Source organism: Takifugu rubripes, chromosome 11 (assembly GCF_901000725.2).
Source record: "Takifugu rubripes chromosome 11, fTakRub1.2, whole genome shotgun sequence".
NCBI classification, from domain to species: Eukaryota; Metazoa; Chordata; class Actinopteri; order Tetraodontiformes; family Tetraodontidae; genus Takifugu; species Takifugu rubripes.
Genome location: NC_042295.1, coordinates 1,180,317 through 1,195,386, shown reverse-complemented (window position 1 = coordinate 1,195,386; position 15,070 = coordinate 1,180,317). Strand labels below are relative to the sequence as shown.

The 15,070-nt window shown below is 50.0% G+C and overlaps 1 protein-coding gene across 4 annotated transcripts in view; it reads right to left on the bottom strand.

Annotated features, from left to right (window-relative positions):
• The window catches only part of bcas3 (BCAS3 microtubule associated cell migration factor), a 176,716-nt gene that overhangs the window by 150,510 nt on the left and 11,136 nt on the right, over nucleotides 1-15,070 (bottom strand). For all 4 annotated transcript variants that reach the window (XM_029844234.1, XM_029844237.1, XM_029844236.1 and 1 more), the window contains exons 8-13: nucleotides 9,370-9,477; nucleotides 9,213-9,289; nucleotides 6,827-6,903; nucleotides 6,097-6,180; nucleotides 3,628-3,798; nucleotides 1,192-1,285 (exon numbers count right to left, since the gene is read on the bottom strand). In XM_029844234.1, the coding sequence (XP_029700094.1) occupies nucleotides 1,192-1,285; nucleotides 3,628-3,798; nucleotides 6,097-6,180; nucleotides 6,827-6,903; nucleotides 9,213-9,289; nucleotides 9,370-9,477 (611 nt within the window). The remainder of the gene's footprint in view (nucleotides 1-1,191; nucleotides 1,286-3,627; nucleotides 3,799-6,096; nucleotides 6,181-6,826; nucleotides 6,904-9,212; nucleotides 9,290-9,369; nucleotides 9,478-15,070) is intronic.

Here is a 15,070-nt window from a genome sequence, read left to right as displayed (position 1 = left end):
CGGGCTCCTGATGTTCGGCCACAGACATCAGGTCTGGAATGCAGAGATTAAAACGTGTGATGTAAAGCGGCCTTAAGCTGCACTGGACTGGTTTGTGTTCCGCGTGCGGGTTTTTGGTGAATCGAGCGTGGGAGAAGGTGGGCCGGGGAGAAAAATGCCTCGTCTGACTCAGGCTGCAATATCACTCTGTTCACACTCAGATGGAGCTGCTGAGTTCAGACATAAGTCTTTATGAAGTGAAGGATTCTTGGGACTCGGAGGTCATAGGGTGAGAGCCATCTCTCAGCAGCTCCTTTATTAACTGCACATGCACGCATCATATACGTGAAGATAAGGCTCACACATGCCAGAGTCACGGGACCATGCACGGCCTGACACGTCGTGCGCTCCATGAGCCGGCCTTTCCGCGCCTTAGAAAACCACTACTGTCCCTTCCCTTCGGAGGCGGAAAGGTCGGCGAAGCTGGGAACGCGGGAAGTGTGGCAGAGAGGAGGGAATGGTTGATACATGGCGGTGGAAAATGTGCACGGGGAATTCAAAAAAAACAGTGCATGCATTGGATTTCAGAAGCTTGGACACATCTTGACAGGCAGCAGGTCTAAAAGACCAAACCATGTAGTAAAAACACAAAGGAATGAAGCAGAAAGACTTCCAACCCTGCTGGGACCTCGGAGCGCCTGTGAACACCGGCAGGATTCAAAGGAAACGGTGGAAAAATCTAGCGTGCGCACACTGCTCATTTTGGCAGGAATCTGCCCTTGTTAGACAAATCAAAGATTATAAACCCATGCGCCATCCTAAATATGAGGCTGGAAGAGAAGCGTCTCGTCTATTTCTATTCATATCGCGTCTCTTTTCTGTGGATCTGATGGAGGCCGGTGTAGCTCACAGGCCCCGTTTACTGACTGCACGCCCGGGTTCGTGTGTGACGTGCACGTGCGGCCTGCGCTGGTGAGCGGAGCAGCAGCTCCACTGTGGAAGACATGAATCAACGGGCAGATCTGGGCGCGATAGGAGTGCTGCAGCCCAGCTGAGGAGATGGGAGGAGGCAGCCAGAAGCCCCTTCAGAGCTGAAGGAAAGTGTGATCACCCTTCTGCTTTTCATGGCTTCCAAACGTGCCAGAGCGCTCCCGTGAATGAGTGTGTGTGTGTGTGTGTGTGTGTGTGTGTGTGCGTGCAAGCGGGTCTTACCACTGGGGTTGAATTGCATGCAGGATATGGGTTTGTCATGAGCTGGGAAGTGAGCCACCACTCCCTCTCCGTCCGAGTCCTCACTCACCAAGACCTGGAGTACATATACAGACGCACGTACAAATGCACACATGCCCCACACACACACACCCACACACACACACACACACACACACGCACAGAAAAATCAAAAATCATTTTCTAACAATGAGAACATTGAAGCCACAATGGGACTTTCCCTCCCTGAAGGATTTCTCTGCACATTTTGGTTTTGGTCTGATATCATCGCCACTGTGGGACGTGTTGTTGGACATCACCTAACAGGGGAACCGCAGCACGCTAGCGTTCCTTCTGAATGTGCCATCTGCCCTCTTGTGGCTAAACATAAACCTGCTTAGCTTGAAAACAAAAGCAGTGATAAACCCCTCGAACCCCAACCTGATTAGAGCCAGCGTTTAAGCCAGAGGATGCACGAAAAGTATCCAATGATAGCGCATTTCCTCTGCTGCGACAGCAGTTTTTCCCGTAAAACAGCCAGAATGTAGCATTTAAATATATCTTTAGTATTCCCGTTTTATATCTGGACAGAAGGAAATCGCATTAAAAGTCACTTTACACAACTGGAGTTGGTTCCTGGACGCCTGCGTGAGGATGGTCGTCAAGAGAAATCTAATAAAGGCTCAGCTGAGATGTGAAGCTGGCAGAAAAGCCCTTTAGTCACAAAGACACGTTGGAAATGAGTCCAGACGTGGGACCACTTTATGTGAGAGTGAGAGAGAATATATTCAGTGGGTTAAATATGGCACCGGTCTTGCATTTTAAATAGGAATTTGTCCAAACAAGAAACAGCCTCTAAAGGAGGGTTTCGCCACAAAAAAAATAACATGAAAAAACAGAGGAAAAAAATAGGGGGGGGGGAGAAGCGAAAGAAACAAAGAGGCTGGTGACATGAAGCAGATCACTTTTATTACAGTGCAGGCGGACAATGTTGTTCTGTGAGGGAATCCTGCTGGAGCCCTTTGAAACAGGAGCGCACTCCAGAGGACCCGGCGGCTCGCTGCACACCGGAGAACGTGTGTGTTCGAAAGCCGCTGTTCCAAATAAGGAATTTCAAAGCCTGGAAGACATGGGAATATCCTGGACCCCACTATCATATCCTTGCATGTTCCCAGTTCTCTCTCTCTCTCTCTCACACACACACACACACTCTCCCAGCAGCAGCCTGCCTGGTCCAGCCAGTGTTTATTGCCAGTGTATGGTTACAACGTGCCGACTGGTGACAGAGTGCAGGCCTGCTTCTGAAGGCTTAGGGCCAGCTTATGGGACAACAAGCTAGCTACAGGGCAGCTCCACTCAGGAGAGCAGAGAGCAGCGTGTGTGTGTGTGTGTGTGTGTGTGTGTGTGTGTGTGTGAGGCGACTACATCATCGACAAACTGTACTGTGCATTCTAACATGGCTCATTAAAAAAAGTGACAGCTACTGCCGTGTGATTAATCACGCTCTGGAGTGGCTGAGGAGAATTAAGGGGATAAAAGCGTGGTGCGTTTCTTTAGACGTTGGGGGGAATTACGGCTGAAGGCGACTGGCTTGGTTCAAACCGTGAGCACGTCGAGGCTACAATATGATACGTCTGGAGGTATACGTACAGTATCTGGGTGGGCCAGTGTTGTATAATGAGTATATGTTCCAGCAAAAATACAGCCATATATGTTTATTTAGAATTAAATGAGATGGACTGATAAATCAGAACTTGAGATTTAGGTGTTTTAGGTAACCTTTTGCTAGATTTTTCTATCTTGGTACCAACTACGCAACTAATGTAATAAATAACGTATGCAGTCTTGTGTAAAAATGGCTAGACTGCACGCTATTTTCCACGGAGCTGCCTGTAAGGTTGCAGACCCACAGCGTCTCAGACCCGAGCTGCCACCCCAGGACCGGGACTCAAAGGGTGCCTGTTAAAATATGCAGAGGAATCTCAGGTCACACTTTCAGAGTCGGGGTGAATGGACCCGAGTGTGCCCCAACCACAGGGGTGAAAAGGAAGAAAAAAAAAAGAAAGAAGGGGGGTTGAGATGTTCCTGCTTCCCACCAAACCACAGAGGCCAGAGCTGTGTTTACCTGGGTCATGTTTGACAAAACCAGAGAGTGGAGAGGCCGACTGCAGCCCGTTTAATCCGCTCCACAGGAGGCGTGCGCGTTACACGTGTGGGAAGGTTCAGCCTGGGCTCAGTCTAAGTATTTAGGATTCCAGAGGACGTATAGCTGCAGTGGTGTTGCGTTTACTGCCACGCCCTCTGCTGCGGGCGGATACCTTGTTAGCCCCAGGAACCATTAAACACACGTGAATGCATCAACCAAAAGGGCGAAGCAATGTCGCGTTAATCTGGCGGCAGTTTGCAGCTTCATTCGGCTTCTTTCAGACTCCGACTGACCTGTCCTTCGCCAACACTGTGGGTGTCGATGATGGTGACCACGCCGGGGCAGTGGGGGCTGCGGCGGGTGGCGGTGTGAGGTGCCGACTCCTCGTCCACGGCGCCGGCTGGGATGGTGCCTGCCAGCTGGGTGACCACTTTCCCCACCATGGTCAGGCCTGTTTTCAACGTCTGGGAGGAAAAAGGACGGAGGACTGGATTTGTATACATTTATTAAAGGTTTCCATGCTGTAAAATTTTTTTTTTTTTAAACTTCCGATCCAAACCAGAAGCCGGTTAATGCGATTCACTGGATGAGGATGAAATCAGGTTTTAAGAAGTGCAATTCATTTTAACTAATTTTGTTAAAAATTTTCAGATGTTTGTGAAGATGAGCAAGAGCTGCCAAGTATGTGTATGTCAGTGCATGTGTGTGTGTATGTCAGTGCATGGGTGTGTGTGTGGGGGGGGGTGAGAGGCTCCTCTGTGTCCGATTAAGGCCCAGCCTGGGTGTCTGCCTCAAACACACCTCTGTGGCTCGATTGAGGGAAATGGATAGTGCTGCTTAAGTGGAGTCTATCTCACCTACTACACTGTCTTTGCCTAATGGAGTGCAATGTGTGTGACTGTGTGTCTGTGCATGTGTGTGTGTGTGTGTGTGTGTGTGTGAGAGAGTGTAAGCTCCAAAGGGGCCCCAGAGAGCCTAATCAGGCATTCAGACTAGGCGGCCCTGTCAATACAGCATGGCGCCTTGCGTTTGTTGGGTCTAAGGATTGCCAACTGTCTCTCTCTGCCACTTGGGCCGGCACGCTAACAGTCCCTGCTGCCTCTGTGCATGTGTGTGTGCATGTGCACCTGCATTTAAAATGCCAGAAGCGCCATCAATTATTAAGTGAGGCGTTTGGCTCCTAATTGAGCAACACTAATGTGTTTTCTAATCACTGCAGTTGTGGAGTTCTTAGTGGTAGTCCAAACAGGAGCTATCGATCTGCTGATGGGGGGTGGGGGGGCTGGATGAGGATCATGTCTGATGGCTGCCAAGAACACTTGAACATGCCCGCATCTGCGGCCTGATGTCACCTTCTAAACAAATTAGGACATGATTTATGTGAAAGGTTTTCCCTCTGTGATCTGATGGAGGCTGAGCCGGTCCGGGTCTTGCAATTTCTCTCTTTTACCTTTCTTAAAAAAACAAAAGCCATTACACTTTATCCCCCCCCCCTCACCCGCCCCCTTTGTTTTTCATGTCTCTGGACATCAGCACTAAGAGCCAGCGTGTCGCGCCACAAGCCAGGAGGAGATACCTTGTCATCTATATTGAGATATATGGTCCTAAATGAGGAGAGGGCAGCCAAGGAGACTGCCTGTCTGCATATCAATACCTTGTGTGATTGCTCTGTTCCTTTCCAGGCCGCTAAACTGTTAGTGACGCAGTGATCTTTTTGATGTACGCCATCATTAGCCTCCTAACAACACTTCTCTCACGCTGCCTGCTGTTTGCACTTATTAAGCAGAAGGAGGAGTGATGCAATCCCTCTTTGCAAATCAATCAGCTCTTCTGACTCAATGGAGAAACAGACCAGAACCATATGAGCGGCTAGCCGGTTAGCACGTGCGGCAAGCGCTGGGAATGGATTTCTCCTCAAAGAGGGCTGTTGGTTATTAGCGAGCCATCTTCAGAGTCACTCCCCGTGAAGATGACTCCGGTGCGGCCGTCTGAGTGAAAAAGATTACAGATGAGGAATAAAAGAACCAGAGAGGGAGCAGGCTGATGAAGTGTCTCATAAGCTCAGTTGCAGTCAGCCGGGCAGGCCAGGTGGCTCCAATGTCGGCACATTTCCAGAGGGCAGGACTAGAGGGATGGTGTCATGTGTTGCCAAAAAAGACCCAGGAAGTCCTTCAGATGCTTTAGAGATCCCATGAACGTGGCAGATTACTTTCGGAGTGTTGTAGATCCGTTTGGAGAAGAGGATTTGTTACCTTATTGTTGCTCATGGATCTCAATGACCTGGGACTGAGCACAGAAGAGGACGAATATACCAAAACACAAGAAAACCCTTCATTCCTGCAGCAGAGGAGCAACTGGAGCGCGTTGATGAACCGGATAAGAAGAGTCGTTTCAGTCGAATTAGCCTCATCACCTGAAGACACCCGACAGTATCCTGAACCACTTAGGAAGGGCTCTCCGGGGCAACGCCGAGCTGCCCGGCCACTTAAGAAAATCCAGTTATTGTTCACTGAGCAGAGCCATTAACCTCCAAATCAGATAAATAATCAGGTTGTGTTCGCGGAGCCGTTTAGTTGGATCGTTTGAAAATACGCCGGTCTTTTGTACCAACTAATGAAGCCCGGCTCGCTCACGCGACCACGCGACCTGCCGAGGCGCCGTTTCTGTCAAGATGCAGATGTATTTTGTGCTTCTCTGAAGTGTTTGTGCTCGAGGTGGCCGTGGAACAGAGCTGGCGAAGGTGCACGTGCGTTCCCACTTACTTTAGCGGCGTTGATCACCGTGGCCGTGTAGGACTGAGCGTTATCGCCGCACGCGCCTCCCCGGGACTGGTGACATCGGATCAGCTGCACACACGGATGAAAGGGGAAGTTAGAAGAGGATCCTCAAAAAAAGTGAGGAAATTGCTGCATGATTCAGACATCCAAAAGCCTCCCTGCTCGTTCTTATAGCAGGAAATTGGTTTGGAAACATCATTCGACCCAACAGCCAATCTACACTGATTCAATTTCCAAACACAATATCACTGGAACGGCTCCGTCCCTCATTACTCTGGGGCTTTAAAAATACTAGATTTGGTCATTTCTGGAAATCCTTAGACTGTCACATCAACGGCGGCCCCATCTGTCAATTACTTGAGTGCGGCAGCACCAAAACACCGCTGTGCATTAAACGTATTGCAGAGTGCTCGGCGGAATATTCTGGGTTTCCTAAATACTTAACAATCCCATTAAACAGAATAAAAAGCAAACCTCCTGCGCATCTGTTGATTTTCAAAAATGTTATCATCTCCTGAGGACGCTTCTTGGAATGAGTTGTTTATCCAGACGGATTAAAGAGGGGGGAAATAGATAAAAAGCTGCTTTTTTTTGGGTTGTAAATATGTCGCTTTTCCGATAAGGCACTTCTGAAATGGACGATCGTGTGTGTGTGTGTGTGTGTGTGTGTGTGTGTGTGTGTGTGTGTGTGTGTGTGTGCGAGTGTCCAGACTACCTTGTTCTCAGCATAGGCCAGCCACCGGCTTCCCAGAGCGATTGGATTGAGGCTGGGTCCAGGACAGGGGTAGCAGCCTTGAAACAACAGAAGAAAGCAATCACACTTAGAGACGGGTCACCCATGCCTTTCTGTTTGCTGGACAGCCACGGGCCCACTCAGCTGAGCTCCAAGGCACAAGGAAACCAACAAGGTTTCAAAAATTACAGCGTTAAGTTCGAAGTTTGGAAGAAAAAAAAAAAAGGGAGCGCAGATGCAGAAGTTTGCCTCCTACGCGGAGAGTGCCTGTAATTATCTTGATCCATTAATGTGTTTGCGGGGAGCCTCCGATTTGTGAAGATTAATGGCCGTCTAATGAGGCTGACGTGTCTGCACGCGTGCGTCTGTGCACGGGATGACCTAATGGAGACTGTGGTGCCCTGTAAATTGGCTCCTCGACACAATTATCTCTGTGTGGACACATGGAAAAACAACCGATGTTGCCAGAAGAAAAGCAAAATAATGGCGAGTGAGAAAGGAAGCTGCGCCTCCATGAAGTGGTAAACAGCCCTGACGTCACCACAACACTGTCAACAGCTGAGCGGAGCTCCATGGTTGGGGACCAAGAAAATATGGACAGAAATGGGGATTCGATCCTCACGGGGGCTCCACACCGTAGTGGGGAGGAGGAACAAGGACGATCGTTTAGTCATCGAGCAGCAGAGGAGGTGCTGGGCGAGGGGCCGCCTGAGGTGAACCACAAGGGCCCGACGGCTTCCCGAGCCTCGCCAAAGCCGAAAGAAGCCGAAGGGTGTTTGGCCTCCCGGCTGGAGAGCAGGAAGAGGAAACGGACGCGATAGGTGGAGTCAGAGGGGACAGGAGGCAGCCGGATCAGACAAAGAGTGGGTTTAGGCTAATGTTGGTCAACGACAGATCCACTCTCTTTGCAGGTCAGGTTAAATGAACATTTCAGCTGGACTGGGTGAGACAAGAGAAACGCCTGTGAGAGGCAGCAGATGAGGACCAGCTCACAGAATCGGATTTGCTGAGATTCTGCAGGCTAAAAGAACAACAAAGAGGGGAAAAACGAAGCTGAAACAAATCTGGTGTCAGTGCAATCAGGAAGCAAGAACGTGTTTTTCAAGCTGGATGTAAACAGAACTTCAGCGCGCCGCTCCGGTACGGAGATATTGTTCCCTGTGGGGGATTATTCCAGGCGCAGGACAAAGCTGGGCCCTGTCGTCAGCGGGCTTTATGATGTACGAGCCACATTTCATCAACACAAAAGGCAGTGGAGGAGTCAATCAAACATTTCTTTTTCCTCCATTCCCAATGAGCTCATCATTCATACCTTCCGTCGCTTGAACGGTCGGAATATTTTGCGGGTTCGGGAGCCTTTCTTGATTCATTTTCTTCATTTTCAATCACCTTCAGAGAGCAGGGCGCCGTTTCCCGGCCATCCTCTAAACACGTGGGTGCGGAGTGGGAGCAGAAACAGGCTCAAGTGCTCCAGAAAATGACGCGTCGGCGTCACAAAAGCGGGAAAACGGGACTCACGTTACAGGCCCCTCTACGCGTCCACGGCCTCGGCGGACCAAACAACGTCATGAAGGAGAGGCCCCCGGATTCACAAACGATTAATAACTATTGAGTATGTTTGGTTTCCTGCAGCCCAGACGCTGATAGGGAAGGCGGGCAGACAAAGAGGAGACACATTAAAGCCAGTCAGTAAGGTCAGTTTACTCCAGTCAATGGCTTAAGTAGGCGGCCGGGCCGAGCTCTCTGGCCTTTCTGGGCAGGTAGATGCAGCAGGACTCCTCTTCCTCCTCCTCCTCCTCCTCCTCTTCGTCCTGGTCAGAGCTTTTCAAACGTGGAGACGTCCCGGCTGCTCCGTGAGGGCCCTCCCGTTTGTTGTTTGTGCTGTCGGCCAACACGATGGCAGCGGCCCAAATCTCCATATATAATCCCATTACATGGGCCATCTGACAGAAAACGTGCTTCAGCTGATTCCAAGATTAGATTTCTGCTAATTAAAAGCAAAAATCATGCTGAGAACTGCTGAAATGTCGGCCCGATCCAGTAGAACAGGCCTGCGCCGCTTAAAAAAGGAGGTTTAAAGCATGAACATATTTAATAGCGAGGTAATGTGGCCGTCTTTTTTCTGTGAGAAAGTCGGCGAAATGGGCCAAGAAGTAAACAATTCCATTTTGTTGATGTTCTGGATTACAGACGGACTCTGACCTTTGACCTTCCCAAGTGAAACGCCAGGGGGCTTTGATCCTAACTCACCTACTACGTTACGTAACCTTGTCCTACTGCAGCCTAGATTTACAGTTGCGGGTGAAACAGGGGAGCCTGAATAGGTCTGTGCTCTCTGCATCGTACGTCTTATGATCCTTTTTCTTACTTGTGACAAAGAACTTCTTGGTGAAGGTGCAACTGTCGAAAGCTGCGATCTTCTCTTGCAGGCTCACAGCCAGAATGCTTGAAAAGAAAGACAAAAAGAAGCGATTAGCATGGAAACATGACAGCGGCTCGCTGTGGCGTGCGGCTGCTTCACGTACTGTTTGTTGCAGTGGAGGTCGTAGATCGGCGTTTTGAACTGAATGGACTTGACCATCTCCCCCGTGCGGAGAGAATACAGGTCGGCGCAGCTGTACGGTGGGTTGGCTCTGCAAGGAGCAAGCATTGGTGAGGCACCATCTTTTTACAGAAGGATAAAACAAAGAAAACAATAAAATAGCCAGTTTATGCTGGAGCCCTCTCAACGCCGGGCTTTTTCTTTTTTTTCTTGTTCAGTAGCTCCCTGGAGAACTGCTCTCGTATTTATTTCCACTATGCCCCATTTGTCTGGCCCTTCTGAGGGTTCACGTAATGAAAGGGAGTTCAATGGAGGGCAGGAGGGGAAACGTTTTGTCATGCAGCACATTTAAGAGAAGCCCTTCTCTCAGCGCAGCCGCACAACAGCTCCGCGAGGGAGCCCGTCCAACGGCAGGCGGCGGCGGCTGCTGAGGGGAAAGTTCGACATAAATCTTCATCAAGTGGGACCCCGACCCTCCGGCCCCCGCCACCGATCCCCCGCGTGGCTCCGGTTCTGCCGTGGCTGAGGATGTGCTGGTGAAATCTGTGCTAGCTTAGCGCACCGAGCCCCGGGACTGAGCGCTCTCAGCCGTCTGCCTTCTGACATTCATTAGCTTCATCTGCGTCTTTATTTTTAACGTGGGAGACAACAACGTGTAGCCACCAGGCCAGGCCCTGAGATGGACAGTTAAAAAAATAAATACGTTAAGAATCAAACCTCTGTTTTCCTGTGTTCCACCTCCTGAGCATCCGGGGGGACAAACGCAGATTTAAACGTCTCGCTAAATCAGCGCAAAACCCAAAAATTTGTTTTCCCGCCGACACTCACCGACGTGATAAACCAACACGGCCGAGTGTAGATTTAATAAAAACAAGAAGCGGCTCTGATGCATCGCTTTTGTCAGTCTGAACACGGACTAAGTGTTCCGATGGGAAAGAAGCCCTAATGGACCCGATGAGAGAGAAAGTATCCTTTCCAGCGTTTAGTCCCCTTCCATTCACCCCTCACCTCTTCCATCCCATTGTGTGACGTGATTTTTGTGTGTTTGTGCTACATTTGCTATCCCTTCCAATTATTGAAGCTTTCTTTCAATGCGACGGCCAACGCCAAACAGCATTAGCCTCCACAGCGTGCTGCCTGTGGGAACTTGTGCTGGCTAACGGACCGCTTCAGCTGGAAGGGTTAAGGACCGTAACAGAGGATTCCGTCAGTCCAAGCGTCCTCAAAAAGAAGCAGGTAGCAGGTACGAGTGAGCCCAAACCTGCCCTCAGATGCATATAAAACAGAGTTGCATGTTATATCTGCTGGTGGACGTTGAAGAGCCAATCCTACACGCTGGTAGGCCACGGCTAACAGCTTTGAGGCCACGGCTAACAGCTAGCCACAGCGAGGCTACAATTATCTGGTTCCGGAGCCATCCTACAGCTGGCAAAGAACCTGACAGCTCACACAGAGGCTGCGAGTGGCGTCCGCTGCAACGTGGACACGGGCAGGGTCGAGCACCGATCTCTCACACACACACACACACACACACACACATCACAGGTAAACAAGCGCGCTGGCAGTGAAGATGCTTTAGGAGAGCTACAGCAAGCACCAACTCTGCTATTGTATATTCCCACTGTCTGGATGAAAGCACTGCCCCCGGACTGAGTGTCTACTTCCATCTTATTACAGATCTGCCCCCCCCCCCCACCAACCCCGCGCGCCTGATCGAGAGGATAAAAGAGATGAAGCTGAAAGGCTCCAATCATTTTTCCATCCTGAAGGTCCCCAACATCAACATTTGGAAAGGTCCTCCTGCTCCAAGGCCGGCTACCGTGCCCGCTCGAGAACACGGGCATTAAGACGAATACAAAGAATTCAGCCGACGATAATTTACTTTGAGGCGGCTGCGTCATCGATTTCGGCATTATCGGACTCCAATCAATCCAATTCCAAGCTCTATCCCGAAAAATGGGCCTCTGGAATTGATTCAAAGGGACAATGATTACCTGCTATTATAGAATCAAAATGGCAGAGGCTTCAATTGTTTTGCTTTTGCAGTATTTTAACAAATGACCCAGTTCTAATGGAGGCAACGCAGGGTCAGTCGTAATAAGATTTGCTGATGCCGGGGACGTCGGGGCGTAGGTTGAAAGCAAGGCTAAATCACAATTATCATTATGGATCATGGCGGGATGTCAGTCCGTGCACATGTTAAGGTGACGCCGAGCACCATTCCCCAGCTCAGTAACAGGCCTATTATGATGGCCCTATTAGATCAATGTGTCAATTACTATTACTCAAACTGACCCTCGGCTCTGACAGCATGCAAAATGGCCGCGGCCAATGATGCCTGGCTCCCTTACCTCCTAACCTCCTCCGAGAAGCCGCCTCAGGATGGAACCCATGCGGGAACGGCTCCAAAAATTGGATTTTTTTTTCACTTGTTTGCAGCCACGGCTAATTATCTCATTCCTCTAAGAGCGCTGACATGTAGAACGCTAACCATCACCAGCTGCACGTGTCGCTAACATCTGCACGGATCATCAGAAGCTCGGATTTAGCCGTTTGAGACCTTTTTGGCGTCGCTGCAATTAAGGCAGAAAGGACCAGATTTGCCCGAAAAGTCAGAAAAAGGAGGAGATGATTGATAAATATGCTGAGGAAATCCACCAAATCTGGCTGAGGGATTTAGCTTTTGCGTTGTATTGTTACCAAAATACTCTTCTTTTTTTTGTTGTTGAGGGAGCAGACACGTGCACGTGGAGCGTTGCACGTGCAGGCCCGTCCTCATCGACACACACCCGCCACACTGGCCAGTTCGCTTTAAACCACAGAAGTGTGTGTGGATACACTGCTGAAATCAGACCGTCAATTTGAAATATTCTTTATACAAATTGTTCCGCCCCAAAAGAGCGAACAAAGCTGCAGAATTAGCCAAACGGAGGTGACCCTTCGCTAAAACCAGCCTTTTTTTTTTCTACCTCTGCTCTCCGGCTCTGCTGCTCTTCACCGGAGGAACAGAAACGTGTAAAACCCGATGTTTGGGACGACTTTTACAAGCATGTCTGACTCTTACTTGTTTACACTGTGGTCATTACAGACCATTACGGATGCCGTGTTTCTTATTATTGTTCCATTATCATCAATCTAGCCTGTGTTCTTCGCACTTGATGAAACATATTGACATCTGTTATTTTAATTTTCACATCAATGCTGCACTTATTCCATGAGCACTTACCCTCTGGCTGAGAGGAGCTGCGCATATCTTTTTATGAACGCGAACTAAAGGGGAACAAAACCGCAGGACTTCATGTGGCTGTGGAAAGCTTAAATGGAAGCCCGAGGACGGATTAAAAGCAGGCAGATAAATTCATTTACAAGGAAGGGACGTCACCACATTTCCGCCTGGTGCGAAGTTTTACAAGCTCCCCAAATACGGACGCCAATTACACGCTGTGGAAATGCTAAACAAATACGAGCCTGCCGAGGGTCACCGGGAGGCCAGCGCCGCCGACGCTCCCGGTGAAGAACATTCCCACTGGGCTTTGGCCTGACAGCGCCTCCGGAACGCTGACAGTTAGCCGGGATCTAAAAAATGATCCCAACGTTCGACAAGTCCCTCAGTTCTGCTTCAGGTGAGTGAAGCCTCTGGGAGACGTTTCCAACTCTTCAATTTAAACACTGGCCACCCTTAGGATTAAATGTTTTATTTTGGACTTTGGGGCGTTTTTGTCCAGGAGTCAATCATATTCCATGAAATCCGGAATGCAGCGTTTTCCAAACTGGCCTCGTTTATTTGTTTTTCACTCCTCCTTGAACCAGACCCCCCCCCCTCCCAAACCTCCCCTGGCCACATCAGAGCCTGGAGGGATCTGCAGCCTCTCTGGCAACCTGCAGCCATTAGCAGCGACGTAATTAGGGTAAAAAGTTCAGCCGCAGCACCACGAGCCTACAAAGCTGCCAGAAATGCGCCTGATTTACGCCGCCCGAGCACCTTACGGGGCCGCGCTCGTGTAAACTGGAACCTCAGCCTGACTGATAAGCAACAACATCGATAACGCTACAGTAAAAACAAGAGTTCCATTTGGACGGTGAAATAAACAACGGTGGGGGGGGGATGGAGTCCAAAGGGACGGACCCTCAGAGGTTTTGAGGGATGTGATGTCACGTTGATAACGGCTGAGGGGCTTTAATGTTTGGCTTTGATTCAGAGCTCAGACGAGACGCCGGCTCAGCACAGTGGAACAAAAACAGACCGTAGCGTCATCGCGGCGTGTGGTGCCTGAATCCAGACCAGGAATCCAAATGGCTGCTCCTGAAGGCAGCAAAGTGCGCATTAATATTCATCACTGAATACAAAACCGGACTCTGATCCGCTTTTATCCATTTTCGCCGGCGGTGCCAGTTTTCTGTCCGAGCGTTTGACACCAGAAACATCTGGCGTGCTTTGATTTCTGCCTCGCCGCTGCGACACGCCGCCGGACAAGAGGACGCTTTAACGGCGGTGCGGGTCAGAAAGCCCTCGTGAGGAACAAAGCGCCCGAAACTGACGATCGCGCTTCCGTCGATGCTCCAGGAAAACCGCTGTCGGAATAATGTGTGAAATGGGGATTTAAACGAGCAGGATTAGCTTTAAACAAGCTAGCTCCCACTTTCATTAGAAACACATTAGCGAGTCTCTTCACAGGGGAAAATACAAAAAAAAAAAACATATTTAAGAGCAAAAGCATCGGCAGAATCATAGTTAATGTCGTTAATCCATCTTCCTGTTGGCCTTCAATTAATCCCATTAGCAGGAAATTCATGCGTCGCGGACGTCAAATGAACTCCAGCGCCCGCACGTTTTCTCTTTCTCCCGTTACGGCACCGTCGGTAAAATCCAAATATTAATTGCTCCGACCGCAGAGGCCTGGTTTGGGGAGCAGGCCCGGCGGTAACGGTTTGAAAAGTCATTACCAATCATTGGACCTGTCGAGCGTGTTTACATCCACCACTTCCACAACGACCAGGTTTAATCTGACTTCCCATTCGAAGGGGGGGGGAAACTGGCGAGGCGGAACGCGTTTGAGACAGACATAAAGCAGACGTGCGAGTCAAAATAAACGCTGCAGAGAGGAGGCCGAGCGTGCGTGTGCGTGTGCGTGTGTGTGTGGGTGGGTGTCGGGGGGGGCGGATTACAGCCATTTCCATGAAAAAGTGACCTCAGCAAACTTCCTTTTCGGTGGAAAACAGACGACGGATAACTGGGAACTGTGGGTGACACGTCTGCACCATCACGAGGGCGCACGATCAGTGGATCCTGTCTTCAGGCCCGGCCGTGCACGCACGTGCACGTGCGCGCGCCTGGCGGTTCCCGTGGGTGGCCGTAATGTGACAGCGGCAGTGAGGAACGCCATAACCCCGCGGTGGATAAAGAGCATCGCTTTCTCAAATCCGCTTAATCCGGAGCCTGGTTTTGCACAAACGCTCCACGATTTCCATTTTAATACACTTTAGGAGACGGACACGTCCGTGCACGGAGCAAAAGCCGTGGTGGAGAAGCACTGGGAGGCGAGGGCTCGGAGCCACAGTGGGCTTTAGCCATCGGACGTGTTTGCGTGCACGTGCGAGCTAAGTGGAATTTGGTGCTCGCAAGCATGTAATTAATAACCAGCATTATTTGACTAAAGCTGATTTAAACACACACACACACACAC